Source organism: Oratosquilla oratoria, chromosome 19, assembly GCF_046742065.1.
Source record: "Oratosquilla oratoria isolate Oo_2021 chromosome 19, ASM4674206v1, whole genome shotgun sequence".
Lineage (NCBI taxonomy): Eukaryota > Metazoa > Arthropoda > Malacostraca > Stomatopoda > Squillidae > Oratosquilla > Oratosquilla oratoria.
Genome location: NC_134795.1, coordinates 10,101,452 through 10,125,767, shown reverse-complemented (window position 1 = coordinate 10,125,767; position 24,316 = coordinate 10,101,452). Strand labels below are relative to the sequence as shown.

Genomic DNA, 24,316 nt, shown 5'->3' with positions numbered 1-24,316 from the left:
GTTTCAGCAATGGAGACCTTAGGTACCCCTCCAGATGGGGCAGGAGACACTCCCTCAACAGGGGATGAGAAAACCTCTGCAGAGGAGGACTGAGTACTAGAAATTCCAAATTGTGGAGAACAATTAGATGTAGTAGTGACTATCACATGGAGGCTTGGGTTCAGCATTAACAGAAGAATTTGTATTAGCATTTGTTTTTCTATTGGGTTCTAGAGTTAGCTGATCTTTATTGCTTCTGTGCACCTCAACTGAGCGAAGTACACCAGTTAGCAATCCCTCTACTGGGGAGTCCCCCTAGTCTGGAAGAGAGATTGCCTGAGAGGATACTTCATTGAAAGAAGTCCGTCAGGTTTCAGCAATGGAAACCTTAGGTGCCCCTCCAGATGGGGCAGGAGACACCCCCTCAACAGGGGGTGAGGAAACCTCCACAGAGGAGGGTTGAGATGTACTAGAAATTCTAAGTTGAGAAGAAGAGAGACAATTAGATTTAATAGTGACATTTTTATCCTGAGGCTTGGGTTCAGTGTTAACAAAAGAATTCATATTGGCATTTTTATTTCTATTGGGTTCTCCAGCTGGCTGATCCTCATTCCTATTTCTTTTAACAACATCACTGTATCTTTTCAAACTAGTTAGTTGTCTTTTAGCATGACCAACATTAATATGTTCTCCATGGGCTTTTAGTAATGCTTCCTGTTTCTTCTTATAAATTATGCAGTTCTTATCCCTGGCATTATGCTCTCCTTTACAATTTATACAGACATTTGGGCAGGAACAATCCCCATGCTCAGGCTGAGCACATGTCAAACACAGTTTGTCTCTTGCACATTGGCGGGAAGGATGGCCAAAACCATAGCAGTTAAAGCACTGAAGGTGACAAGGCTTAAACTGCTTCACATAAACAATCTCTTTTTCTATCTCTACATAATGAGGCAGATTTTCACCAGAAAAAGTTAGGATAACCATAGAAGAACAAGATTTTAAAAACCTTCCAAACATTAGTTGGCCACATTTCTAAAATTTTATCTTCCTCAAAGTCATAGAGTTCTCTATCAAAAATTACCCCTTTGGCACAACTAAGGTATAATGGGGTTTAACTTCCTTAATGTCTGATTTCCGACTCAAATTAAGCACCATGGCAGCTTGCTCATAAGACTTTACATGAATTAAGAAGGAATTTCTTCCAAATCGTGATACCTGTTAGTCAATTTACCAGAGCCAAGGTGACTTCAAGAATCTTCTAAACTCGAACAAGTTAGCATGCTCCTTTGCAAAAGTGATAAGCCACTTAGGTGGATTGGGAGGCCTCTGCACACTTTCCTTCCTATCCTCTACTAAGTTTTCTGGATGAAAGACATCCAGGTTAGATGGCGTTGTAGCAACAAGTTGGGCCAAAGATTCATTTCCTTTGGAATTATTATAATCCAAGCAGGCAGCAGCTGCATCCTGATTAGAAAAACTAAATCCAGAGTAGCCAAGCCTTAAAGTTGTCAGTCAGTTTAACCCTGATCCAAACTTACAGAACTCTTCATGTAAGTCAATATAACTCATATCAAGAGACATATTTTAATATAAAATTCTATGACAATTAGGAGCAATATCTGAGCTATCTATAGGCTTCAGAGTATTAAGAGATGATTTAGTCACTCCAGAATCCATTCCAATTGTAAGTTTCTGGACAAGAGAAATATCTGTCAATGTCACAGTATCATTACCGAAGTCCATTTCAAGCCAGGGTCAACAACTGGGAGTTTTACTTTTCCCAAGCCAACATCGTCAACATTAGAATTAGCAATATTAGGAGGGATCGGGAGGTTTAGGAGGAGGATCGGGTAGTAGTGGTTTAGAATATACAGTCTGAGCAGCTGCCATACATTTACCAAAGGCTTTTTCCCCCTTACAAGGGAGGTAGCCAAAAAACAAAGGCATAAAAACCATTCCCACCCAAATACACTCCACTCCCCTCAACCCTCCCTCCTATCTTGGCACCTCCTGGATAATGGGTCATCCCCGCACCTTATCCACTGTCCTGGGTTAGAAGTGTCACAAGACAAAAGCACATTCACAGCAAGGCCGCTTCATTAAATCGGCAACCCCCCTTTCCATCCCCCCATGCAGAAAAGGAGAAGACATTCTGCATGGCATCCATCCAGACCAGGTGCCTTACCTGCTTTCATCACCTTAACAACTGCTTTCACCTCATCCTTCCTTATTTCTCCTCCATTTTCCTTACTCATCACTGTCATTTTCTTAACACTTCCCACTGCAACTATCTTTCCCTCCCTATCCTCCTTCACATTTAGCAACTCCCTAAAATACTCTGCCCATCTTCCTCTTACTGCCTTCTCTTCCATTATCTCTCCCTCTGCACCTTTTACCTTTTCTTCTCTACTTGATTCACCTCCTTTTCCTCTCAATTTCTTTCCAAAACATCTTTTAATTACTTTCAAAATTTTGTCATACTCTTACCCCATTTCACATTCCTCTCCTCTTTGCCTTCTTTACCTTTTGCTTTACTTCTCTTCCCTTTTTACCTCCCATATGACTCCCTGTCACCGATTAAACAAAGCAACCTTGCTGTGGATGTGCTATAGCTTGTTACATTGCTTCTGACTTGGGCCAGTGGGCAAGATGCAGGGATGACCCAACATCCATGAGGAGCCAAGATAAGTGGGAGGGAGAGGTGGTGAATGGGGGTGGAGTGAGGATGAAATGGGTGGGAAAGGATTTATGCCTTTGACTTTGGCAACCTCCTGGCCTAAATAGAGGACCAAAGAGGCATGTTACCAGTCCAAGGGGGACACCTCAGTGCAACCACAGCACTAGGACATCAGCCTCCAGGACATTATCAGACCCTGCACAATGTCACACATGGCAAACATGTGGGTTAGTGGCCCATGGTGGAATTGGGTGGCCAATGACTAAAGTTCACCTGGCCTTTTGATGATTTTATCTCCTCAATCTAGGTGCCCAAAGTCCCCTCCTCATTAGCAGGTGACCAGTAGGGGAGCCAATTTAGTTGCCAGCAATCCAACCAAATGGTAGGTGGTGCTGGTTACCAGTAGAAGAACAGCTGCCTCACCTAATTGTGTGGACTAATTATAGTTAAGTCCTCTGCATAAGAGAGAACAATGGTGTTTAAATCTGGATCTAGAGTTGGATAATCATTCCTGAAGAGGTTGAACTCTAATGGTGAAAGTATTGCACCCTGAGGGACTCCACTGTATAGCCCTTTTGTACCTGAGATTTGGTGATTCTTAAGAATCTACTAGGTTTCTATAGCATGGTTCCAACAAGCAGGAAAACATACCTTAAAAACTATACAAAATACAGTGTTAAAAATAATAACACAATGCACTAAAATTACCCCATAAAAGGTTTGGAGCCTACACCAGCACCATAAAAGGTTTGGAGCCTACACCAGCACATAACTGCTTCTGAAGCTGTCATCTTTGGCTTGTGTTTGGATTGTTGGGACAGGTGGTCCTTGCAGGGAACTAGAGAGAAATAGCTAACATGAAAATGACTGGAACACAATTCTATCCAGGAACCCTCAACACTAATCACTCACTTCATTACATCACATAAGCACAAACAACTGAACAACTACACCAAACATACTTCTCAAACATTTACAACAACCTACTATCTGTGCCACATAGTACATTCACACAAAAAGTCAATCGTGTTGATCACAAAACGAGCTCTGAGAGACTGACCACCAATGTCCCTATTTTATCACACTGCATCAACCACACAGGAAAATTCCTCCCAAGAGAAACAAGAACCACACTACCACAGCTGCATTCAGGTCACATCTAACACTAAGCCAGCACCAGCTCAAAAACAAACTACCTCAGATGCAACCTTCACATGGAGAACACCAAAACACTTCATTATGGTCCTGGTGTGGCAGAATCTACATTGTGAGACCAACCCCCAGCAAAGAAGGAATTAGGGGCCCAAACCATCACAAGAAGCCCTTGCCACCCTTCATCTCATCATTCTACTATTACCTTTCCTTCTATTTCTGTTCAGCCAGACAATCAAGGGAACAATGACAACAATTACAATACCTCGTTTCACTGACCCACTCTAGTCATATCCAGACAACACACTTCTTGAGTGACTTGTGGGTCAACCTGGGAGTCATGGGTGTTTTACATGTGACCTTAGGCAATAGATTATACAAATGATTCCAACAGTAATAAACTGAGGAAAGCAAATAAACAAGGATATCTTCTTTCATTTACCTATGATGCTGTCCACTTGAAAAGAATTCCCACTTCCTCCCTCGGAATTCCTTTAGAAGATGAGGTTGGAATTTTGTGTTTGTATCATCATCACCTGCAAATAATAAATTTCATTGTTATAAGCAATCACTCAATCAAATCATTGCCCTGATGTCTTTTGCAGATGGCCTGTGACCATCAGGTAACCAGCAAGAGCCTTTGGGCAGGACCATAGGTCATCCTGGGAAACAATGTTCCCTTTAATCTTTTGCATAAAAACCACTCCCACCCATTCCATCCCCAACATACTCCACTCCCCTCCACCCTCTTATCTTGACACCTCATGGATGACAGGTCATCCATGCATCTTGCCCACTGCCCTGGGTCAGAAGTGTTGCAAGACACAGTACATCCACAGCAAGGCCGCTTCATTAAATTGGTGACCACTCCTCTCCGTCCCCTCATGCAGAAAAGGAGATGGTGAGAAATCCCTTCTGGCTGTGTCATTTTATTTCTCACATACTCCCTCACCCCCCCTCCCTACCCACTCCACCTCATGCATCGCAGCATCATCCACACACAACCATTCTCCATTCACCCCTATCTTATTCTCTCCCATCCTTCCTCAACAGACACTCCCCTCTTTCCCAATGCCACGTTTACCACCATCCATCCATTGTCATCCTAGGTCGACCCCTCATGTTCACTCCTTCCACCTCTGCCTTCCATTCCTCTTTTACTAGTCTTTCGTCACTCATTCTTTCCATGTGTAGTGGGTACATGCTTTTTGAATATGCTAACTCCCTTGAGGGGAAAAAAACCCTTGGTATATAGATATAACATTTATCTACACACACACACACACATATATATATTTATATATACACAGTCAAACCTCTGTTTTCAAACATAATTAGTACCAAAAATCTGTTCTAAAACCAAATCATATTTTCCCATTACAAATAATGTAAAAGATTAATTCATTCCCAAGCACCAGATGAATGCTTATCTACCTAATTACACTTTATATGATAAATAAAACAAAAGTATAAATCAAACGAAAAACTTAAAAGAAGTAAATTGAATTACAGAGCAACACTGTAGTTATCATGTATGTACTGTACCCTTTTGGCTGCAATATGGTGGCATAGGTGGATGTAGATGAGGGAGGGAAATGGGCGAGTTACTGCTTGGAAGGTGAATGCCCTTCCATAAAAACTTCTGGTGATTCTTGTTCGGGTGTTTCTTCTCTTCTCTTTGGCCCTGGGAAATCTTCCTCTTGGGTTTCTTTCCTTTTTTCTTTCACTAAAAACCTTTCCAATGTTTTTCAGCCTGTGCTGTAATTTTTTTTTTAAATGTGACATGATGGTCATTGAAAAGATTTACTGCTCTACGTACTACCACAATGTCAGGGTGGTATTTTTCTACAAAATTTTGAACATTACACCATTTAGCACAAATTTCTTTCATTAAAGAATTTGGCATATCTTCAATTCTTTCCTCCTCCTCAGAAAACTGTTCCTCAGCAAGTTTCTTTTGCTGTTCATTTTGAAGGTGTACAAGTTCTTCAGTGGTAAGCTCAGGATTGTGGTCTTCCACCAACTCTTCAATATCTTCACTGTTGACCTCCAAGCCCATACTTTTTCCCATAGAAACAATCTCTTCAACAATAGTGTGGTAATTATTGTACACTGGCAGTAATTATTGTACACTGGCAACACTGGCGTAACTGTTTTCATGTTTGGTATCACTGTGTACTGTTAGTTACAGTCGCACCACAGGCGAGTGTAGTTCCCCTCTTGCAGTTCCTCTGTTGATGTGTAAGTTTGTGTGTTTATTTTGTCCTGTAATGTACTGTGTTCATGCTGTGTTGATGTTTGTCATAAATTGTTTATGTTGTGTTAATGTGTTGTATGGCTAACGCTAGATATTTTGTCTGTTTATGTTATAGATCTGAGAGCCGTTATTTTGTTGAATAAAGCTTGGAGTTTGCTACCAAGTGTTTCAGTCTCATAACAATAGCATTGTCCTCCACAGCAGCAGCAGATCCAGCAGTTTTAAACCAATCAGTCTCTCTGGTACACAGCCTGGCCAAAGGTTCCACCAAGCTGATTTCTTGGTTCTAGTACTCACTTGATTCCATGCATTATCAATAAGATTAACTCAGGATATTGAAATGGTGACCTGTCATTCATGTGGAGCTAAAATGATAGTAAGGAAAGGTTGGTAGATGGGAGTGAAATAGGTGGGAGTGGGTACATGCTTTTTGATTTGGCTACCTCCCTTGTAAAGGGATATTGATTATTTCTTTTGCGGTGTCTGTTAATGTTTTAGGAGAGGACGGGGAGAAATCCCTTCGGGCTGCATCAAAATTTGCTCACACATACCACCTTACCCCCCACCCCCCTGCCCATTCCTCCTCATGCAATCACAATATCATCCATATACAACCATTCTCCACTCACCTCTGTCTTCCGTCCTCTCCCGAAGGGATTTCTCCCCGTCCTCTCCTTATATGCAAGGGGGGACAGAGAGGGGGGGTCGCCGATTAAATGAAGCAGCCTTGCTGTGGATGTGCTGTGTCTTGCGACACTGCTTCTGACCCAGGGCGGTGGGCAAGGTGCAGGGATGACCCGTCATCCAGGAGGTGCTCAGATGAGAGGGAGGGTCGAAGAGGTGTGGAGTGTATTTAGGGATGGAATGGGTGGGAGTGATTTTATGCCTTTCCCTTTTTGGCTACCTCCCTTGAAAGGGGGAAAAAGCCTTGGTATATGTATGTATGTATGTATGTTAATGTTTTAGTGTGTTACGTTGTGCTGTTTTTTTTCTTATATTGAGATATCAATTATGTTATGGTGTCTGTTAATGTTTATTTTTATCATGTTCTTGCACATATTTTACATCCTCTATCTATATTGCTACCAAAGTAAACTACAAAAGCCTACAATATAATGTATGTGTATATAAATATATATATATAAAAATCCCTTACCAAGTTGACAATAATTGTTCAGTCCAAATCCATATACATCTCCACTGTCCTTTGCCCTTGCAAAAGTTGTGTAACCTCCGGCCCATACATGGTCAAACAATACAAGCTTTCTAGACTTGAAAACCTTAATAGGCTGTGGTGTTAGAAGAATCTCTGTAACAAAAGCATACAGATTAATACTACTTCAACTAGTCTGATCACAATGAATGAACCAATTCACAATAATAAAAAAAAAAGACATCAACAGTAAGTTACGAAAAACAAGTTATCTACCAATAAAAGGTCTGACCATCATCAACTTATATGTATTACCATATACTAATACATAATAAACTACTTTAAAACAAAAACATTGTCTTGGTCTTACCAACTCCTTTCCTGTGTCTACTGTTTCTTGTAGCAAACACTTCTGCAATACGACCTAGTTGTCCTGATTCCCCACAGCCAGAAGTATAGATATGGCCATCATGAGTAAGACAAGCTAAGTGGTTGTTGCCTGATGCAATTTCAATAACAGGAATATCTTCTAAGATCTGTTTAGGTGTATGCTGGATTTCCTCTTTCTCTAAAAATCCTAGAAGACCTGAATTATCCTAAAAGAAGAAAAAAATCTATTGTATGGGATGTGGTGCAACAATGTTTGTGCTGTGGGGGGCCTATAGAGCTGGAAGATTAATAAATGTCACCACTCTGTTCATAGATAGTAACTAATTGAGATGCATACATACATACATATACCAAGGCTTTTCCCCCTTATAAGGGAGGTAGCCAAAAAGGAAAAGGCATTAAATCATTCCCACCCATTCCATCCCTAAATACACTCCACACCCCTCCACCCTCCCTCTCATCTGAGCACCTCCTGGATGACGGGTCATCCCTGCACCCTGCCCACCGCCCTGGGTCAGAAGCAGTGTTGCAAGACACAGTACATCCACAGCAAGGCCGCTTCATTTAATCGGCGACCCCCCCTCTCCGTCCCCCCATGCATAAAAGGAGAAGACGGGGAGAAATCCCTTCGGACTGCGTCAAATTTTGCTCACACTTACTACCTCACCCCCCATTCCCCGCCCATTCCACCTCATGCATCACAACATCATCCATATACAACCATTCTCCATTCACCCCTGTCTTCTGTCCTCTCCCGTCCTTCCTCAACGGACATTCCCCTCTTCCCCAAAGCCCCCTTCACCCCATCCATTCACCTCATCCTAGGACGTCCCCTCATGTTCACTCCCTCCACATCTGCCTTCCACACCTCTTTTACTTATTGAGATGGAATGATTAATAGTTCCCCCGGGTCTCTCTTCCAGAAGATTTGCAGCTCCCACATAGCTGGCAACAACCCACGGACAGTCCCATCGGTCACTCAAGGAAGAAATATTATGTTCTTGTCTACGGAGAATGGAGGGCTGTGTTCAATGTGGTGTGTAACTAAAGAGAACTGTGAATCATTGCAATCAGACCTGGACAAAATCTGGAAATGGACTCAAAAGTGGGAAGTGAACTTCAATATAAAGAAATGTAGTATAATGGAGTTTGTAAAAAGTAAAAACAGAATATCAAAAAATTATAAAATTGGTGAAGAAATAAAAAAGTGAACTCGGAAAGAGATCATGGAGTAATAATTAGCAAAGACATGACACCAGATAAACAAAATAGTTGAAGAAACCTTCAACCTATTAAGGTCAATGAAAGTGGCATTTGACCATTTAGATGAAGAAATTATTAAAAAAATATTAGTTACATTAATAAGACCAAAAAATGGAATGTGCAGCAACACTATGGACACCCAGTACTAAAGAGAAAACAAGGAAATTAGAAAGAATACAGAGAGCAACGACAAAGTTGGCACCAGCTCTTTCCAAATTAACATACAAACAAAGATTATCCAAATTGGAACTACCAACACTGGAGCAGAGAAGAGAAAGAGGTGATCTACTATGTATAATCATGAAAGGAATGAAACTCCTTGATAGGAATGATTTACTAAAAAATGGCAATGGAAAAACAAGAGGTCATGGAAAAAAAAAAAAAAAAAAAAAGGATAACTATAAAAGAGATCTGGAGAGAGAGAGAGAGAGAGAGAGAGAGAAAAAAAAAAGTTTTTCACACAGACTGGTTGATATCTGGAATAACTTGTATAAAGAAACAGTGTGTGCTAACACTATTCAAGATTTTAAGAAAAAACTTCGTTGAAAGATATAAAGCCACCACGAGCATAGCTCCCTTCCCGTATAATACAACCAGGTAAATACACACACACAGAGCAACTGGCTGGGTTCTCCCTCAAGCTCCATTCTGCCAGCCCATCATGACAGCAGGGTATATTTTCTATCTACATAATTTTACCCAAGAAAATGCCATCCTATTTTCACCAGATGTATACATCTACAATGGGTAAGGGCCACATACTTTTGACAAGTACTATATCTGCCAGTGACATAGAAATAGTCCTACACTGTTACACCTCTAACAACAGGCTAAAGTTCTCAAGATATCTATGGTGGGATCCAAGGACCATTGCCAGCCATTGAGGGGCTGCATTTAGTAAAGCTTGAGACAATGTCAGCTTTTTATCAACATATTAACACCATAAATCTGCTGGTGCTAAATGATATACTACCAATACCACTGCTTATTATAGTACAGAAGACACCTTTCAAAGACTCAGTTTACAATCACATTGATCTTACTAAGAACATGAAGAACACAGGGTATTTGATCGGCAGTTTTCAAGCACCACTTACACGAAAACATCCCCAGGCAAACACCTTCCCATCTTCTGTAAGGGCTGCAGTGTGGCAATCTCCAGCACTAACACGAACAACTTTGCTGTCTAAAGGCACAACTGCAGGTACAAAATTATCTTCTTCACATGTTGTTTTCCGTCCTAATGCTCCCTCATCATTACAGCCCCATGTATAAACCTGAAAAAATAGAATAAATAAATAAATACATAGATAAAATAAAAAATTAACAATAAGTAAATGATATGGTTTTTTTTCACATCCGACCTAGATATCAAAAGGTCTCCTGTCAGCATGCTCCGCCTTTGTAATCCTTACATATACCAAAGACTTTTTGCCCTTTACAAGAGAGGTAGCCAAATCAAAGGCATAAAATACACAAGAACATAAGAATGAAGGAGACTGCAAAAGACCATAAGGCCTTCACTAGGCAGTTCTATGTCTATTACCACCTGTCATCCTCATCCATAAAGTTGTCTAACCATTTCTTAAAACAACTGAGTGTCAGCGCTCACTACATGGTTGCTAAGTCTATTCCATTTGTTAACCACTCTAAGTAAACTAATTCTTTTTTTTATTCCTTAAGTCTAAATTTGTCCAAGTTAAATAAATACTGTGAGTCCTGCCCTAGACTTAATATGATGACCTTGTTTGCATCACCCTTGTTAAATACTTTGATCCACTTTAACATCTCTATTACCTCTTTGTAAGATAAATTACTGAGCCCATGTATCATTTTGATCATTCTCTTCTGTACCGATTTTAGTGAATTGATGTCCATTCTATAAGACAGAGACCAAAACTGTATCACATAGTCAAGGATAGGAATAACGCTACATTTTGATAATTACCTCTGCACTTCAATTCGTAACAGTCCTAGCAACGAAACCTTGTGCTCTGTTAGCTTTACTCCTAGCAATAATGCACTGTTCCCTGGATTTAAGGTCAGGACTCCCAGGTCTCTCTCACACTCAGTTTTCTCTAAAAACATGTAATCTCAGCTATATCTATTTTCAGGGTTGTGTAGCCCTATGTTTAACACACTGCACTTTGAGATATTGATGTCCATTTGCCATTTCACCGACCATAAGTACAATTTAAGATCATCGTGCAAAGCCTGTCATCTCCAGACCTAATTAGGCGTCCTATTTTAGTGTTGTCCGTAAACTTGCTAACATCACTATTAATCCCATTATCGAAGTCGTTTATGTACACAATGAACTATAAAGGACCCAAAACCAAGCCCTGGGGAACCCCACTAGAAACACTCCCTTCATTTGGAATTTACACCATTTATGGTGACTTACTGTTTTCTGTCACTGATTGGCCTGCAGTTGCATATAGATTTCTTATCACCCTTTCTGAAAACAGGAACAACCTTTGCCTGCCAAGCAATAGGCACAAAACCAGTGTCTACCATGCATACATATACCAAAGGCTTTTTGCTCCCCCTTACAAGGGAGGTAGCCAAAAAAACAAAGGCATAAAAACCACTCTCACCTATTCCATCCCTAACATACTCCACTCCCCTCCCTCTTATCTTGGCACCTCCCGGATGACGGGTGATCCCTGCATCTCTCCAACTGCCCTGGGTGAGAAGCAGTGTCACAAGACAGCACACCCACAGCAAGGCTGCTTCATTAAATTGGTGACCCCTTCTCTCTGTCCCCTCATATAGAAAATGAGAAGACGGGGAGAAATCCCTTTGGGCTGCGTCAATTTATTTCTCGTCCATACTCCCTCAACCCCCATTCCCCACCCACTCCACCTCATGCATCACAGCATCATCCATACACAACCATTCTCCATTCACCCTATCTTCTGTCCTCCCCCATCCTTCCTCAACAGATATTCCCCTCATTCCCAATGCCCCTTTTACCCCATCCCCCCATCTCATCCTAGGACGCCCCCTCATGTTCACTCCTTCCACACCTCTCTTACTAACATTTCTTCACTCATTATTTCCATGTGTCCAAACCATCCCAATACTCTTTCATCAACCCTATCTCCCAACTCCCTTTCCACCACTATTCTCATCACCACCTCATTTCTCACTCTAGCCTAGTAACCCCTATCATATTTCTCTGGCACCTCATCTCAGACACATTCAAACTCCTCCTCTCTTATGTTCCAAGTTTCTGCCCCGTACAGTGCTGTTGGCACAATCACTCTTCTATTCAATCTCCTCTTAGCATCCATTCCCAAATGTCTATTTCTTAGTACACTTTTTAACCCACCAAGGCATTTACTCGCTTCTCTCAATCAATATTCTACCTCCACTCATCATTTTTCCACCACAAAATTATCCACTTCCTCCAGTCTTTCTCCCTTAATAATCACTTCCAGTCTGCTGCCACTTTCTCCCCTTGTACATCTCATCACCTTACTTTTACCAATATTTATCTTCAACTTCCTTCTTTTGCACTATCATCAACTTCCTCAATCCTCTAAACCTGCTACACTCCCAAACTCACACTCGCCCCTCCCTCTCAACTTAGTTTCACTCAATGTCAACATATCCATCTTTCTTCTCACAAACATACTGCATATCTCTTCCCTTTTACCCTTATCTGTACCACATCCATGCACATTAAAAGACCCAAACCTTAGGGTACTGGTTTTGAAAACTCCTAGACCCTCTTATGGCTTTGGGGCTACAGGGAGGAAGATGCCTACTCTTAATCTTCATCCTGTTTTGGTCGCCTCTTACGACTCAAGTGGGAAGACTTGGTGGCAATATTCTTTTCCCCACCAGATTCATAACTAAACACAAATGCAATCACCCACACAGATAACCTAACAATTATAACCTCGTTATTAAACTACTAAATAGCAGCCAAGAACATCCAAACCTACTTAAACTTTCAGCTGGTTACACAGAAACAGTCTACACAAATATAACATACACAACAGTCCAGAGATTCTTCCCAGAGATCAATGAGAGAGCCTAAGGACCATTACCAACTGCTGTGGGGCTACGAATTTTCCACTTCTGAAATTCATGGCAATAATTATTATCTATTTTTATGGATTGTAATAAATTTTTGCCAAGAAGTATTTTCTATAAGTTGGTTTAGCTAGTTGGGGGGTTGGGGACATGTGGAGGTTATGGTTTTCTTTAACTACTGGTGTACAATGATGTAGGTTCTTATACTGTGAAAAATTTATAATTTGGAATGGTGTTCAGTTTTCAATAACATACCCTGACCCCACAATCAAGCCTGCATACACCAAACTTGTAAACATTCATCTAAATCTCTCTTGACAAAGCTTGAACATAATTCCTTGGTTTAACACCAGATTTGCTTGTAACAAACACTGAATTTCACTGCATACTCACAAGATTCTGCTTAGCTTTACTACTATCAGAAACTTTTTTTCAACACACACATTTCAATTTATTAACCCCTTCGTTACCGACCTGTCAACCTTGTGTAAACAAACGTTTCAAACCATCCCACGAATGGCTGGAGCCTTATGTTTGTAAACACAGACACTTGCCACCACGTGGGTAGAAATAACCCAGAAAAACCGAGGCCTTGAGAGCCCTCAATACACACAGCTTATAACTGTGACACGTGCATGTCACTGGGAGCACGCTCGGTTCCTGACGGGTGCACTCAACCGTGACATGCAGGTGTCACAAAACACACATCCTGTACTCAAGGGGTTAATAAAATAAAATTTCTAAACACTAAAGTTCATTCATTTTCACTTTGTACAAAATCTGTCCTTGGATACTAGTAGTCATTATAAAATGTTCACTAAATTCCAAGTGAAAACCTGGCCAATTCAATAAGTGTACACAATGGGAATTCAATTAATCAATGTGCCACCTATGCTGTTACAAGCCAGCTGTCACTGTCTGCTCAGCATGGAAATCATAAAATATGGGCAGACTTTGGATCTCTACATTTTGGCATGTTAAATGGAGGGTCAAATGCTTTAATTTCAAAACATGAACAGGCCTTCCAATCCCCACATTGTGCTAAAACACAATGTAGTTATGTCATAAGGAGACTCAAGTATATTTTCTCTCCCTATACTTACTTTGCCATTCTTGTCCAGTGACACACTGTGCAGCCCTCCAGCAGCAACTGCAACCACATCCTCTAGATCTGGCACTAATGCAGGCCTAGTTCTTTCCTCAACATTAGGACCAAGACCAAGTTGCCCAATGTCTCCAGTACCTACAGTCAGTGGGACTCCCCTTACCTCTAACACTGGAATAGCCACTGCAAGACAAAATACTTAAATAAACACATGTATAGTGTGTGGCTACAATCTTTCTCAATCCAAACCACAGCTTGCAAATCACATGCAGCTCTGACCTTTAATGTACAGCTTGTGGAAAATGTTGGTTGATCTCCTGGTTTCATCAAAGTTAACATATAAAGTATAAAAAGAATAATTTCAAGCTTTATAATATATAATACTTTGTTCATGTCTTGCAGCTCTCAAACATCTGAACTTTATCGAATGTGGCTTTTACATAAGCAAGTTTGGGCACCCCTTCTATATACCAAAGGTCTCTTCCCACTTATAAGGGAGATAGCCAGGCTACACATGCACCCGACCCCACCATTCTATTCCCATTTATTTCCTTTCTTAGTTCCTTGTGGAAGAAGGGTCATTACTATCTCCCACCCACTGCCCCAGTCAGAAGCAAGGCAGAAAGACACAGCATACCCACAACAGGGTCAGCCACTTAATTGAAATGGTGACCCTCACTCCTTGTTTCTTCATGTGAAAACAGACGAGATTAGGAGAAAACTCCTTTGGGTCAATTTATATTACATTCACTATTCATTCATACCTATCTTTTGCCTTCTCCCTTTCTTGCTAGACAGATTCCCCTTTTACTCAAAACCCCCACACTACCTCATCCATCAATTTCATTCTTGATCTTCCCCTAAAATTTACTCCATCTATCTCTGTCTTCTACTTTTTTTGTTGTTAGTCTTTCATCATGCCCAAACCATCCCTGTATTGTTTCATCTACCTTATCTCCCAGCTCCCTTTCTATTCCCAACCTCTTCCTCATTTCTTACTCTTGCCATCCTTATAACACACACTCAAACACATTTAAAATTTTCCTTTCTACTTCCCTTAAATTCTAAGTCCGCCCATACAGTGTAGTGTTGAAGGCACAATCAGCCCTTCACAGTCTTCTCTTTGTATCCATCTCCAGATACCTATTTCTAATGACACTTTTCATTCCTCCAACACATTTACTCATTTCCTTCACTCTGTACTTTACCTGTACCCCAACCCTTTCATCCCTTGTTACGTGACTAAATACTCAAAACTATGAACTTTAACATCTTTCCTTTAAATTTTACCTCCAACTTTCAGGAACTCTCCCCCTTGTACATCATCACCTTGCTTTTATCCCTTTTTTTTCAATTTCTTTCTACCACATGACATTCCCCTTTCCCATGTATCCACAACACTTCCTGTCTATCCTGTCATAAGACCTCTCTAAATCCATTTAGGCCCAAGAAACAAACTTTTCCTTGGCTAAAATATTTCACAGATCTACCTTACCATAGAAAATTTGATCCACACACCCTCTACCTTCCTAAACCCCCACTCTCACCAATTACTCCCTCTGTTCCCTTGCTAATCCTCTAAGTAACACTTTTCTTTATACCTTTCCAACAACACTCAACAAAATATTCCTTCTAACTTGATGACACTCACATTTGTTCTCTTTTCCACTGTAAAATGGAAATATGCAAGCACTCCTCCAGTCCTCTGAAACACTCTTCCCTTAGGCACACACAAAAACTCACTAACCAATCCACTATAACAGTTCTTCCCTTTGTCAGACACACAGCTTGACACCCATCCAACCTAGGTGCCTTACCAGCTTTCATAATTTTCAATGCTCTTTATACCTTTTTTTTTCTACAGCCCTATAATTTTCCTCTCCCATCAGTCATTTTCCTGGCTCCTCCCACTGCCAATATAAATCAATGCCTAACCTCCTCCACACAACAGCTCTGTAATATTATAAATCTTCCCCTTGCTGCCTTCACTTCCATTAACATAGACACTCCACTCCATCACGCAGCCAGCAGAGCCACATTTTACCTCCCTCACCCCATCATCATTCCCAACACTCTCAAAACTCCAAATCACCTTTCAACTTACATATACCAAAGGCTCTTTCCCCCTAACAAGGGAAGTAGCCAAAAACAAAGGCATAAAATCCACTCCCACCCATTCCATCCCCATATACTCCACTCCCATTCACCCCACTCCTTGAGAGGGAGGGGGAGAAGGAGGGGAGAGAAAGGAGGGGGAGAAGGAGGGGAGAGAGAAAGAAGGAGGGGGAGGGAGGGAAAGGGGGAGAGGGGAGAGAAAGGGAGAGGGGAAAAGGAGGGAGGGAGGGAGAGAGAGAGAGGAAAGGGAGTGAGGGAGGGTAGTAGAGAGAAAGAGCGAGAGAGAATGGGAGGGAGCGAGAGAGAATGGGAGGGAGCGAGAGAGAATGGGAGGGAGGGAGAGAGGAGGAGGAGGAGGAGGAGGAGGAGGAGGAGAGAGAGCAAGAGGAGAACAGGAGGGGGAGGAGAGGTGAAGGGAGGAAAGAGAAGAAGGAGAAGAAGGAGAAGAAGGAGAGGAAGGAGAAGAGAGGAGAGAGAGTAAGGTGAGGAGAAAGGAAAGACAAGGAGAGGAGAGAAAGAGAGAGGGGAGAAGAGGACAGGAGAGGAGAGGAGAGGAGGAGAGGAGGAGGAAGGAGAGGAGGAGGGAAGAAGGAGAGGAGGAGGGAGGAAGGAGAGGAGGAGGGAGGAAGGAGAGGAGGAGGGAGGAAGGAGAGGAGGAGGGAGGAAGGAGAGGAGGAGGGAGGAAGGAGAGGAGGAGGGAGGAAGGAGAGGAGGAGGGAGGAAGGAGAAGTGGGAAGGAGAAGTGGAAAGGAGAGAGAGGATAGAGAAGAGGAAAGGAGAGAGCAAGGAGAAGGGAGGAGAAAGGAAAGAGGTGAAGGAGAGGAGAGGAGAGGAGAAAGGATGATACAGGAGAAGAGGAGAGGAGAGAGGAGGATAGGGAGAAGATGAGAGGGGAGAAGAGAGGAGAGACAGGTGGATAGGAGACAGGACACAAGGATAGGATAGAGAGGAGACAAGAGAGAGATGGAGACAAAAGACAGTAAGAGAAGAGAAAATGCATATATCCAATGTTTAACATACCTTTAATCTTCTTTGGTAGGTCTGCTGCTTTACCTGCAGTACTTTTCCTTTTTCGCATTTGTGAGGCCTTTGTAACTTCTCCATTCTCCTTGGCCACTTTCGGTGTTCTTGCTCTTACCATCTCTAGAATGAATATATAGATACTTATAACTTACATCACTCATTGGATTATCTCTATAATCTATATACACACCATAACACGAGTCTCATGTACAAAACCTATCAATCACTTCGGCACGAGTCAAATTCTCATGCACAGCATCGGCTGCCCTATGTACGATTCATCATACTACTTGCATTATAAACTATAAAGTGACTGATTTTTTACTCTGAGCAATAATAAACACAGAAAATGTGATCAAACCAGTTCACAGAATCCAGTGGTAACTCATTACAACTACAAAAATTATAGATATATATATATATATATATATATATATATATATATATATTTTTATATATAAAAATATACACCTGTATATATATATATATATATATATATATATATATATATATATATATATATAATCAAGACGCCGACGCTGGCATCTTCATGTACCCACTCACCCCTCACGACACTTATGTAGGCACTATTGTACAGAAGTGTTTAACTACACATTCATCTACTTGCCATCTATGGTTCCACCTAGTAAACACTACACAACACAAAATACACTAAGAAATGTAGTCAAAATCATCACACAACACATATCTAATGACACACTAACACAAAAATGCCCTAACCATGCTACAAATAAACATAACAGATTTGCAAACAGCACACAAAAGCAGTTTCAGTTCTTACGTGAACACAATACTTACACAGCACTATTCAAAGAAACAAAACTGACACCACAAACTACATTATCCACATTTCACTGATTATACAACAATAAGAGAAGACAAAACAAGACATAAAAGTAAACTCCTAACACTAATACATAACAGGGGACCCCAAAAAAAATATAAATAAAATAATAAAAAATATTTCAACCCAAGCAGTTATGAAAATCACTTACAATCACATTTATATACCAGCCATTACATATATCTCAACTCATTAATGAACCACTTGCTGGCAGTTGATCTGAACACACAAAACCTGGCTCAACACATACACAAGATCAAAGAAGACAACATAAAATATTAAACCAACTCCCCAAACTAGACACAATAAAACCCAATAAACACTCCACTAGACAACCTCAACACAACAAACAAGTAACGTCCTCCGACATACAGTGCTCACCCTCCCTAAAAACACAAAACATAGGAAACCATACTTCGACCACCTCAGGCCACTTCCCAATAAGACTACCATACAATCTACATACAAGAGAACATTCCTAAGCTAAAAGTTGATAGAGAAAAAGTTCGAGACCTTTGACATAGATCAGTTCCCATCCCTGGCTACAGGGAATAAAATTGCAGTGACCATCTAAAAGGCAAGAAAAAATGCATTCCTAGAGGCCACAGGAAAAATACAGCCCCAACTACACACATGATGGCCACTGATGAAAAATAAGCTAAAAGAAAAACAATTTATAAGAACAAGAAAAATATTAACTGCATCAGTTAAACAAATCAAAACTTATGTACAAGTGAAACAAAACTGGGTAAAACAAAATAGAAAAACAGGTAACAAATTATGGAGAGCAGTTAAAACCATCAAAAACTAAATCAAATCCACCCACCCCCACTCATGAAACAAATGGATCAAACCAAGGGAAAATTCCATCACCAAAACATATGTGCGACATCATCAATAAACACTTTAATAATCAACGGTGAGTCTTGAAGAAATTGAAGAGCCTAATTATTTGGGCCATATGGTAAAACTGATAAAAGATCATGATATTGAAATAAAAAGCAAGTTTTCAATTGATTGGAAAATGTTTGGCGAGTACAAGATCACAAGATGCTCTGCATGTTTGAAAGTGATAAAGGTAATGGAGAAAAAAATTAGGAGTGCTGGTAGCTGACAAGTTACAACAGCAGAAAACTGAAGAAACATAGGTTCTCTGACATTTCTTAAGCTTTGCTCATACATAAAATGGAGTGACAGCCAAGAGTTCAGGCAAAAAGGAAGGTTTAGGGAAATACATTTATAAAAGTCCCATTTGGCATTCATGTGCATGCCTATTTAATGGAGTCAAGTGCCACGCTCAACCCATGTGGTTTTTTTCACTTCATAAAAATTATGTACTGTCTAAGTAAACAATACAGGTTTCCCTCGATATTTGATATCCCGTATTTTGTTTATACAATACTTTTGAATTTATATCATTTGCTTATTTCTCGATGGAGGCACTCGATTATACAATCACCAACCATAACCAAACGCACCATCAGCCACCCATTGAAACTTGTACCCACTCTTCATTTTGTTGTGTTTATTCCCTTGGTCCATGTATGAGTGTCTGTTTTATGCTACTATTTCACATTCACTGTTGTTCTTACACAAGTAATACATAATGTGATGGCTTCCAAGCAGCCTGCAATAATTACTATTGGTGAGATAAAGCCCATAAGACTGAGGAAGAGTTTATTGTGGGAGAAAAAATCTTGATATTGTTATGCACCATGAGGGAGGTGAAGGGACTCCATCACCAGAATCATGCAATTGCCCAAATCAATCATCTCCACAATAATCAAACAAGGAGACAGTGTAAAGAAAGCTGGTGAAACAGCTTCTACATTAATAGCAAAGATGCTGTTGAGGCAGAGGGAAAATAATGGAGGAAATGGAGAGACCTGTCTTGCCATTGCAATTCTCTCTCTACCTTCCTTGTGAATACGACAGCCCTCGATTTATAATGATCTACATAAGAAGGGATACGGAGTTAAGGATGGGTCAACTTTCAGTGCTAGTAAGGGTTGGTTTCAACGTTTAATGCCTGAGCAGCCCTACTCAACATCAAGATGACTGGTGAGGAAGCAAGTTCTGATGACCCTTCCACTGCAGCATTCATACCAACACTGAAAAAAACTCATTCAGGAGTGTGGCAACAGTGCCAAAATGGTGATAACTACACTGAGACAGGCCTGTATTAGAAGAATATGTCATCCAGAATCTTTATTGCTAAGGAGAAAATGCCAGAACTTAAAGCATCCAAAGACAGGTGTTGGTGGTAATGCAGTTAGGGTACTGAAGCTGAACTTTACTGATCTACCACTGTGAAAACCCAAGGGCACTTAAGGGCTATGTGAAAGAATATCTCAGTGATACATAAATCTAACAAGAAGGCCTGGATGATGTCTTCTATGAACCAGAATTATGTTGCAAATTATTTGTCCCCTTCAGAGTGTGATTATGCTGCCAAAGAAAACATTGCCAACCGTTTCCGTCTCTTGGTTGACAATGCCCCAAGCCACCCAACAACCATGGAAGATTGGGCAGACAACATAGAGGTGATGTTTCTGCCCAAAAACACGACAGCACTCATCCGGCCCATGGACCAAGTTGTGATTACAAAGGATTACAAAGGCGGAGCATGCCGACAGGAGACTTTTTGGTCCATTCCATATCTAGGTTGGATGCGAAAAACATAATGATCAATAAAATGACTAAATTTCTTGAAAATAATTTCCAATGAAACAACAACCTCATCTTTCATTTCCTTTAAGATTCTTTGATGCCAACCATCAGGCCCTGGTGTTTTATTAACTTAGTTTCTCTATACACTTTTTAATTATTCTTTTTATTTATCGTAGTAAGTTTATTTTAGACTTTTCACAGGTTTCAGTTTGGAGTTCACTTTGAGGTGTTTTGTTTATGAATACCGAGCTAAAATAGTTGTTTAAAATATCACACATGCCTTCATTTGAATATTCAAGTTGACCGTCAGCACATAATAGTGGACCAATGTTCCTAGCAACCTTTTTATCTCCAATATAATTATAGAATTCTTTGGGATTCTATTTGGATTTATCAGCGATATTCATTTTGTATTGTAGTTTTCATTTTTTTCTTTTTTTAAATCTCACTGTATTAATACACAACTTTGATAGTCATTAGATGCACCCAAGCACTTGTATTTCTTATAAGCCTGTTATGTCTCTTTTAGCAATATTTTTTTCAGTTTCTTTGTCAAGCCATTTTGGGTGAGCCTGATTTGGGGTACGTCTATCCTTCAACAAGATGTAAGTATGAATCATCTTAATAAACATATTCTTAAATATTTCCCACATCTGCTCTACAGGTCTTTCACTTAATTTTGCTTCCCAATCTGTAAGCTGAAGCTCCTGACATAGTCCTATGAAATGAGCTTTACTGAAATCTAGTATTTTTGAAACAAGTGTCTATTCTAAATTTTTCAGTAGTTTAAATCTAAGTTGTGATCGCTATTTACAACAGTTTCACCAACTTCTACATCAGTTATCATGCTTTCGCAGCTAGTGATCAATTGATTAAGTTTCCATGCCTTGTGGGCTCTTTTACATGCTGAACAAAGTGACCGTCACCGAGAAAATCAATCAAGCAACTATCTATATGGTCATGTTCAAGGGTCATCCAATCAATAACAGTAAAATTGAAATCACACACTAGACAGTTCTTTTAACAAGTTTGTCATCTGCTATTGATAATGTCTTTGGCCTATATATTACACCTACATTCATTTTTTGTCCATTTGTTTGAGTTAATTCTACCCACAAACTATCATATACATCCTGTTTCACTTTCTCTAAATACAAGCACGGACATTGCTTTTAACCACTTCCATACGGTGACGCATACGTAGGCGGCATGAGGAGCAAGTGGGTACTCGATGATGAAGACGTCGGCATCTTGATTATATTTATTGTAGTTGTACCTACGTAACCTCCATTCTCTCTAAACTGGCTTCATCATATTTTCTATGGTTATCAAAATACACGGGTGAAAGAGAACAAACGATTGAGCACTGACTTTATTTTTTATAATGCAATTATTATGACGCAACATCACACGTCGGGCAGCTAACGCTGCCAGAGGTGCGATGTGCCCCGGAGTGAAGAGGTTAACATACAACAGAACACCCCCACCTTTCTTGTGGTTTCTATCCTGATGAAACTGTTTAAATCCCGCAGTATTAAATTCAGCTTCAAACCATTTAACCATGTCTCTGTCATTTCTATCATATCAAGATTTTCGCTTTTGACATACACCTGTATTTCTTGGAATTTGTTCCTAATACATACATACATACATACATATATCAAGGCATTTTCCCTCTTATAAGGGAGATAGCCAAAAAAAAAAAGGCATAAAAACCATTCCCACCCATTCCATCCCCAATACACTCCACCCTCCCTCCTATCTTGGCACCTCCTAGATGACGGGTCATCCCTGCATCTTGTCCACTGCCCTGGGTCAGAAGCAGTGATGCATGACAGCACATCCAACGCAAGGCCACTTTATTAAATCGGCGACAACCCCCCCCCCCTCTCCATCCCCTCATGCAGAAAAGGAGAAGACAGGGAGAAATCCCTTTGGGCTGCGTCAAATTTTTCTCACACATAATACCTCACCCCTCATCCCCCACCCATTCCACTTCATGCACCACAACATCATCCATATACAACCATTCTCTATTCACCCGTCTTCTGTCCTCTCCTGTCCTTCCTCAACAGACATTCCCCTCTTCCCCAAAGCCCCTTTTACCTCATCCAGCCATCTCATCCTAGGTAGCCCCCGCATGTTCACACCCTCCACATCTGCCTTCCATACCTCTTCTACTAGTCTTCCTTCACTCATTCTTTTCATGTGTCCAAACCATCCTAGTACTCTTTCATCTACCCTATCTCCCAACTCCCTTACCACCCCCGTTCTCCTCACCTCCTCATTTCTCACTCTATCCAGTCTAATAACCCCTATCTTACTTCTCAGACACCTCATCTCAATCACATTCAAACTCCTTCCCTCTTCCTCTCTCATGTTCCATGTTTCTGTACCATACAGTGCTGTCAGCACAATCACTCCTTCATACAACATCCTCTTAGCATCCATTCCCAAATGTTTTTCTCCTTACACTTTTTAATCCACCAAGGCATTTACTTGCTTCTCTCAATCTACCTCCACCTCCATTCCTCCCTTTCCTGCCACATTTGCACCCAAGTATCTAAAACTATCCACTTCCTCCAGTCTCTCCCTTAATGCTCACTTCCGGTCTGCTGCCACTTTCACCCCTTGTACATCTCATCACCTTACTTTTACCCACATTTATCTTCAACTTCCTTCTTTCACACACACTCCCAGACTGTCACAAACTTCCTCATTCCCTCCTCTGATCCTGCCACAAGCACAGTGTCATAGGAGGAGTCATAGGAGGAAAAGTGTTAGAATGGATTAGAGCTTGGATCAGTAACAGAAAACAGTGGGTCACCATAAATGGAATAAAATCTAGGTGGGGCAATGTTACTAGTGGGGTCCCTCAGGGCTCGGTTTTGGGTCCCTTGTTGTTCATTATATACATAAACGACTGAGAAGATGGGATAAATAGTGATGTTAGTAAGTTTACGGACGACACTAAAATAGGACACCTAATTAGATCAGGAGACGACGCCCAGATTCTGCAGGATGATCTTATAAATTGTTAACATGGTCGGTGAAGTGGCAAATGAACTTCAATATCTCAAAGTGTAGAGTGTTAAACGTAGGGCTACACAACCCTGAAAATAGATACAACTTAGATAACACGTTTTTAGACAAATCTAAGTGCGTGAAGGACTTGGGAGTTCTGGTGAGTCCGGACATTAAAACCAGGAAGCAGTGCATTAGTGCCAGAAATAAAGCTAACAGGGCATTAGGTTTCATTGCTAGGACGGTAACGAATAGAAGTGCAGAGGTAATTATTAAACTCTATCTAGCGATAGTTGGACCCATCCTTGACTATGCAGTACAGTTTTGGTCTCTGTCCTACAGAATGGACATCAATTCACTAGAATCAGTACAGAGAAGAATGACCAAAATGATACATGGTCTCGGAAATTTGCCTTACGAAGAGAGGCTTAGGCACCTAAATTTACACTCTCTGGAAAGACGCAGAATGCAGGGTGATCTAATAGAAGTGTTCAAGTGGATCAAAGGCTATAACAAGGGTGATGCAAACAAGGTCATCATAATAAAACAACAGGGCAGGACTCACAGTAATGGGTATAAACTGGACAAATTTAGAT

At 40.7% G+C, this 24,316-nt stretch overlaps 1 protein-coding gene across 1 annotated transcript in view; it reads right to left on the bottom strand.

Annotated features, from left to right (window-relative positions):
• Positions 1 to 24,316, bottom strand: part of Rcc1 (Regulator of chromosome condensation 1) — a 42,996-nt gene that overhangs the window by 8,363 nt on the left and 10,317 nt on the right. The window contains exons 2-7 of the mRNA XM_076202619.1: positions 17,159 to 17,281; positions 14,022 to 14,206; positions 9,972 to 10,151; positions 7,592 to 7,817; positions 7,225 to 7,377; positions 4,254 to 4,347 (exon numbers count right to left, since the gene is read on the bottom strand). Of these exons, the coding sequence (XP_076058734.1) occupies positions 4,254 to 4,347; positions 7,225 to 7,377; positions 7,592 to 7,817; positions 9,972 to 10,151; positions 14,022 to 14,206; positions 17,159 to 17,279 (959 nt within the window). The 5' untranslated portion in view covers positions 17,280 to 17,281. The remainder of the gene's footprint in view (positions 1 to 4,253; positions 4,348 to 7,224; positions 7,378 to 7,591; positions 7,818 to 9,971; positions 10,152 to 14,021; positions 14,207 to 17,158; positions 17,282 to 24,316) is intronic.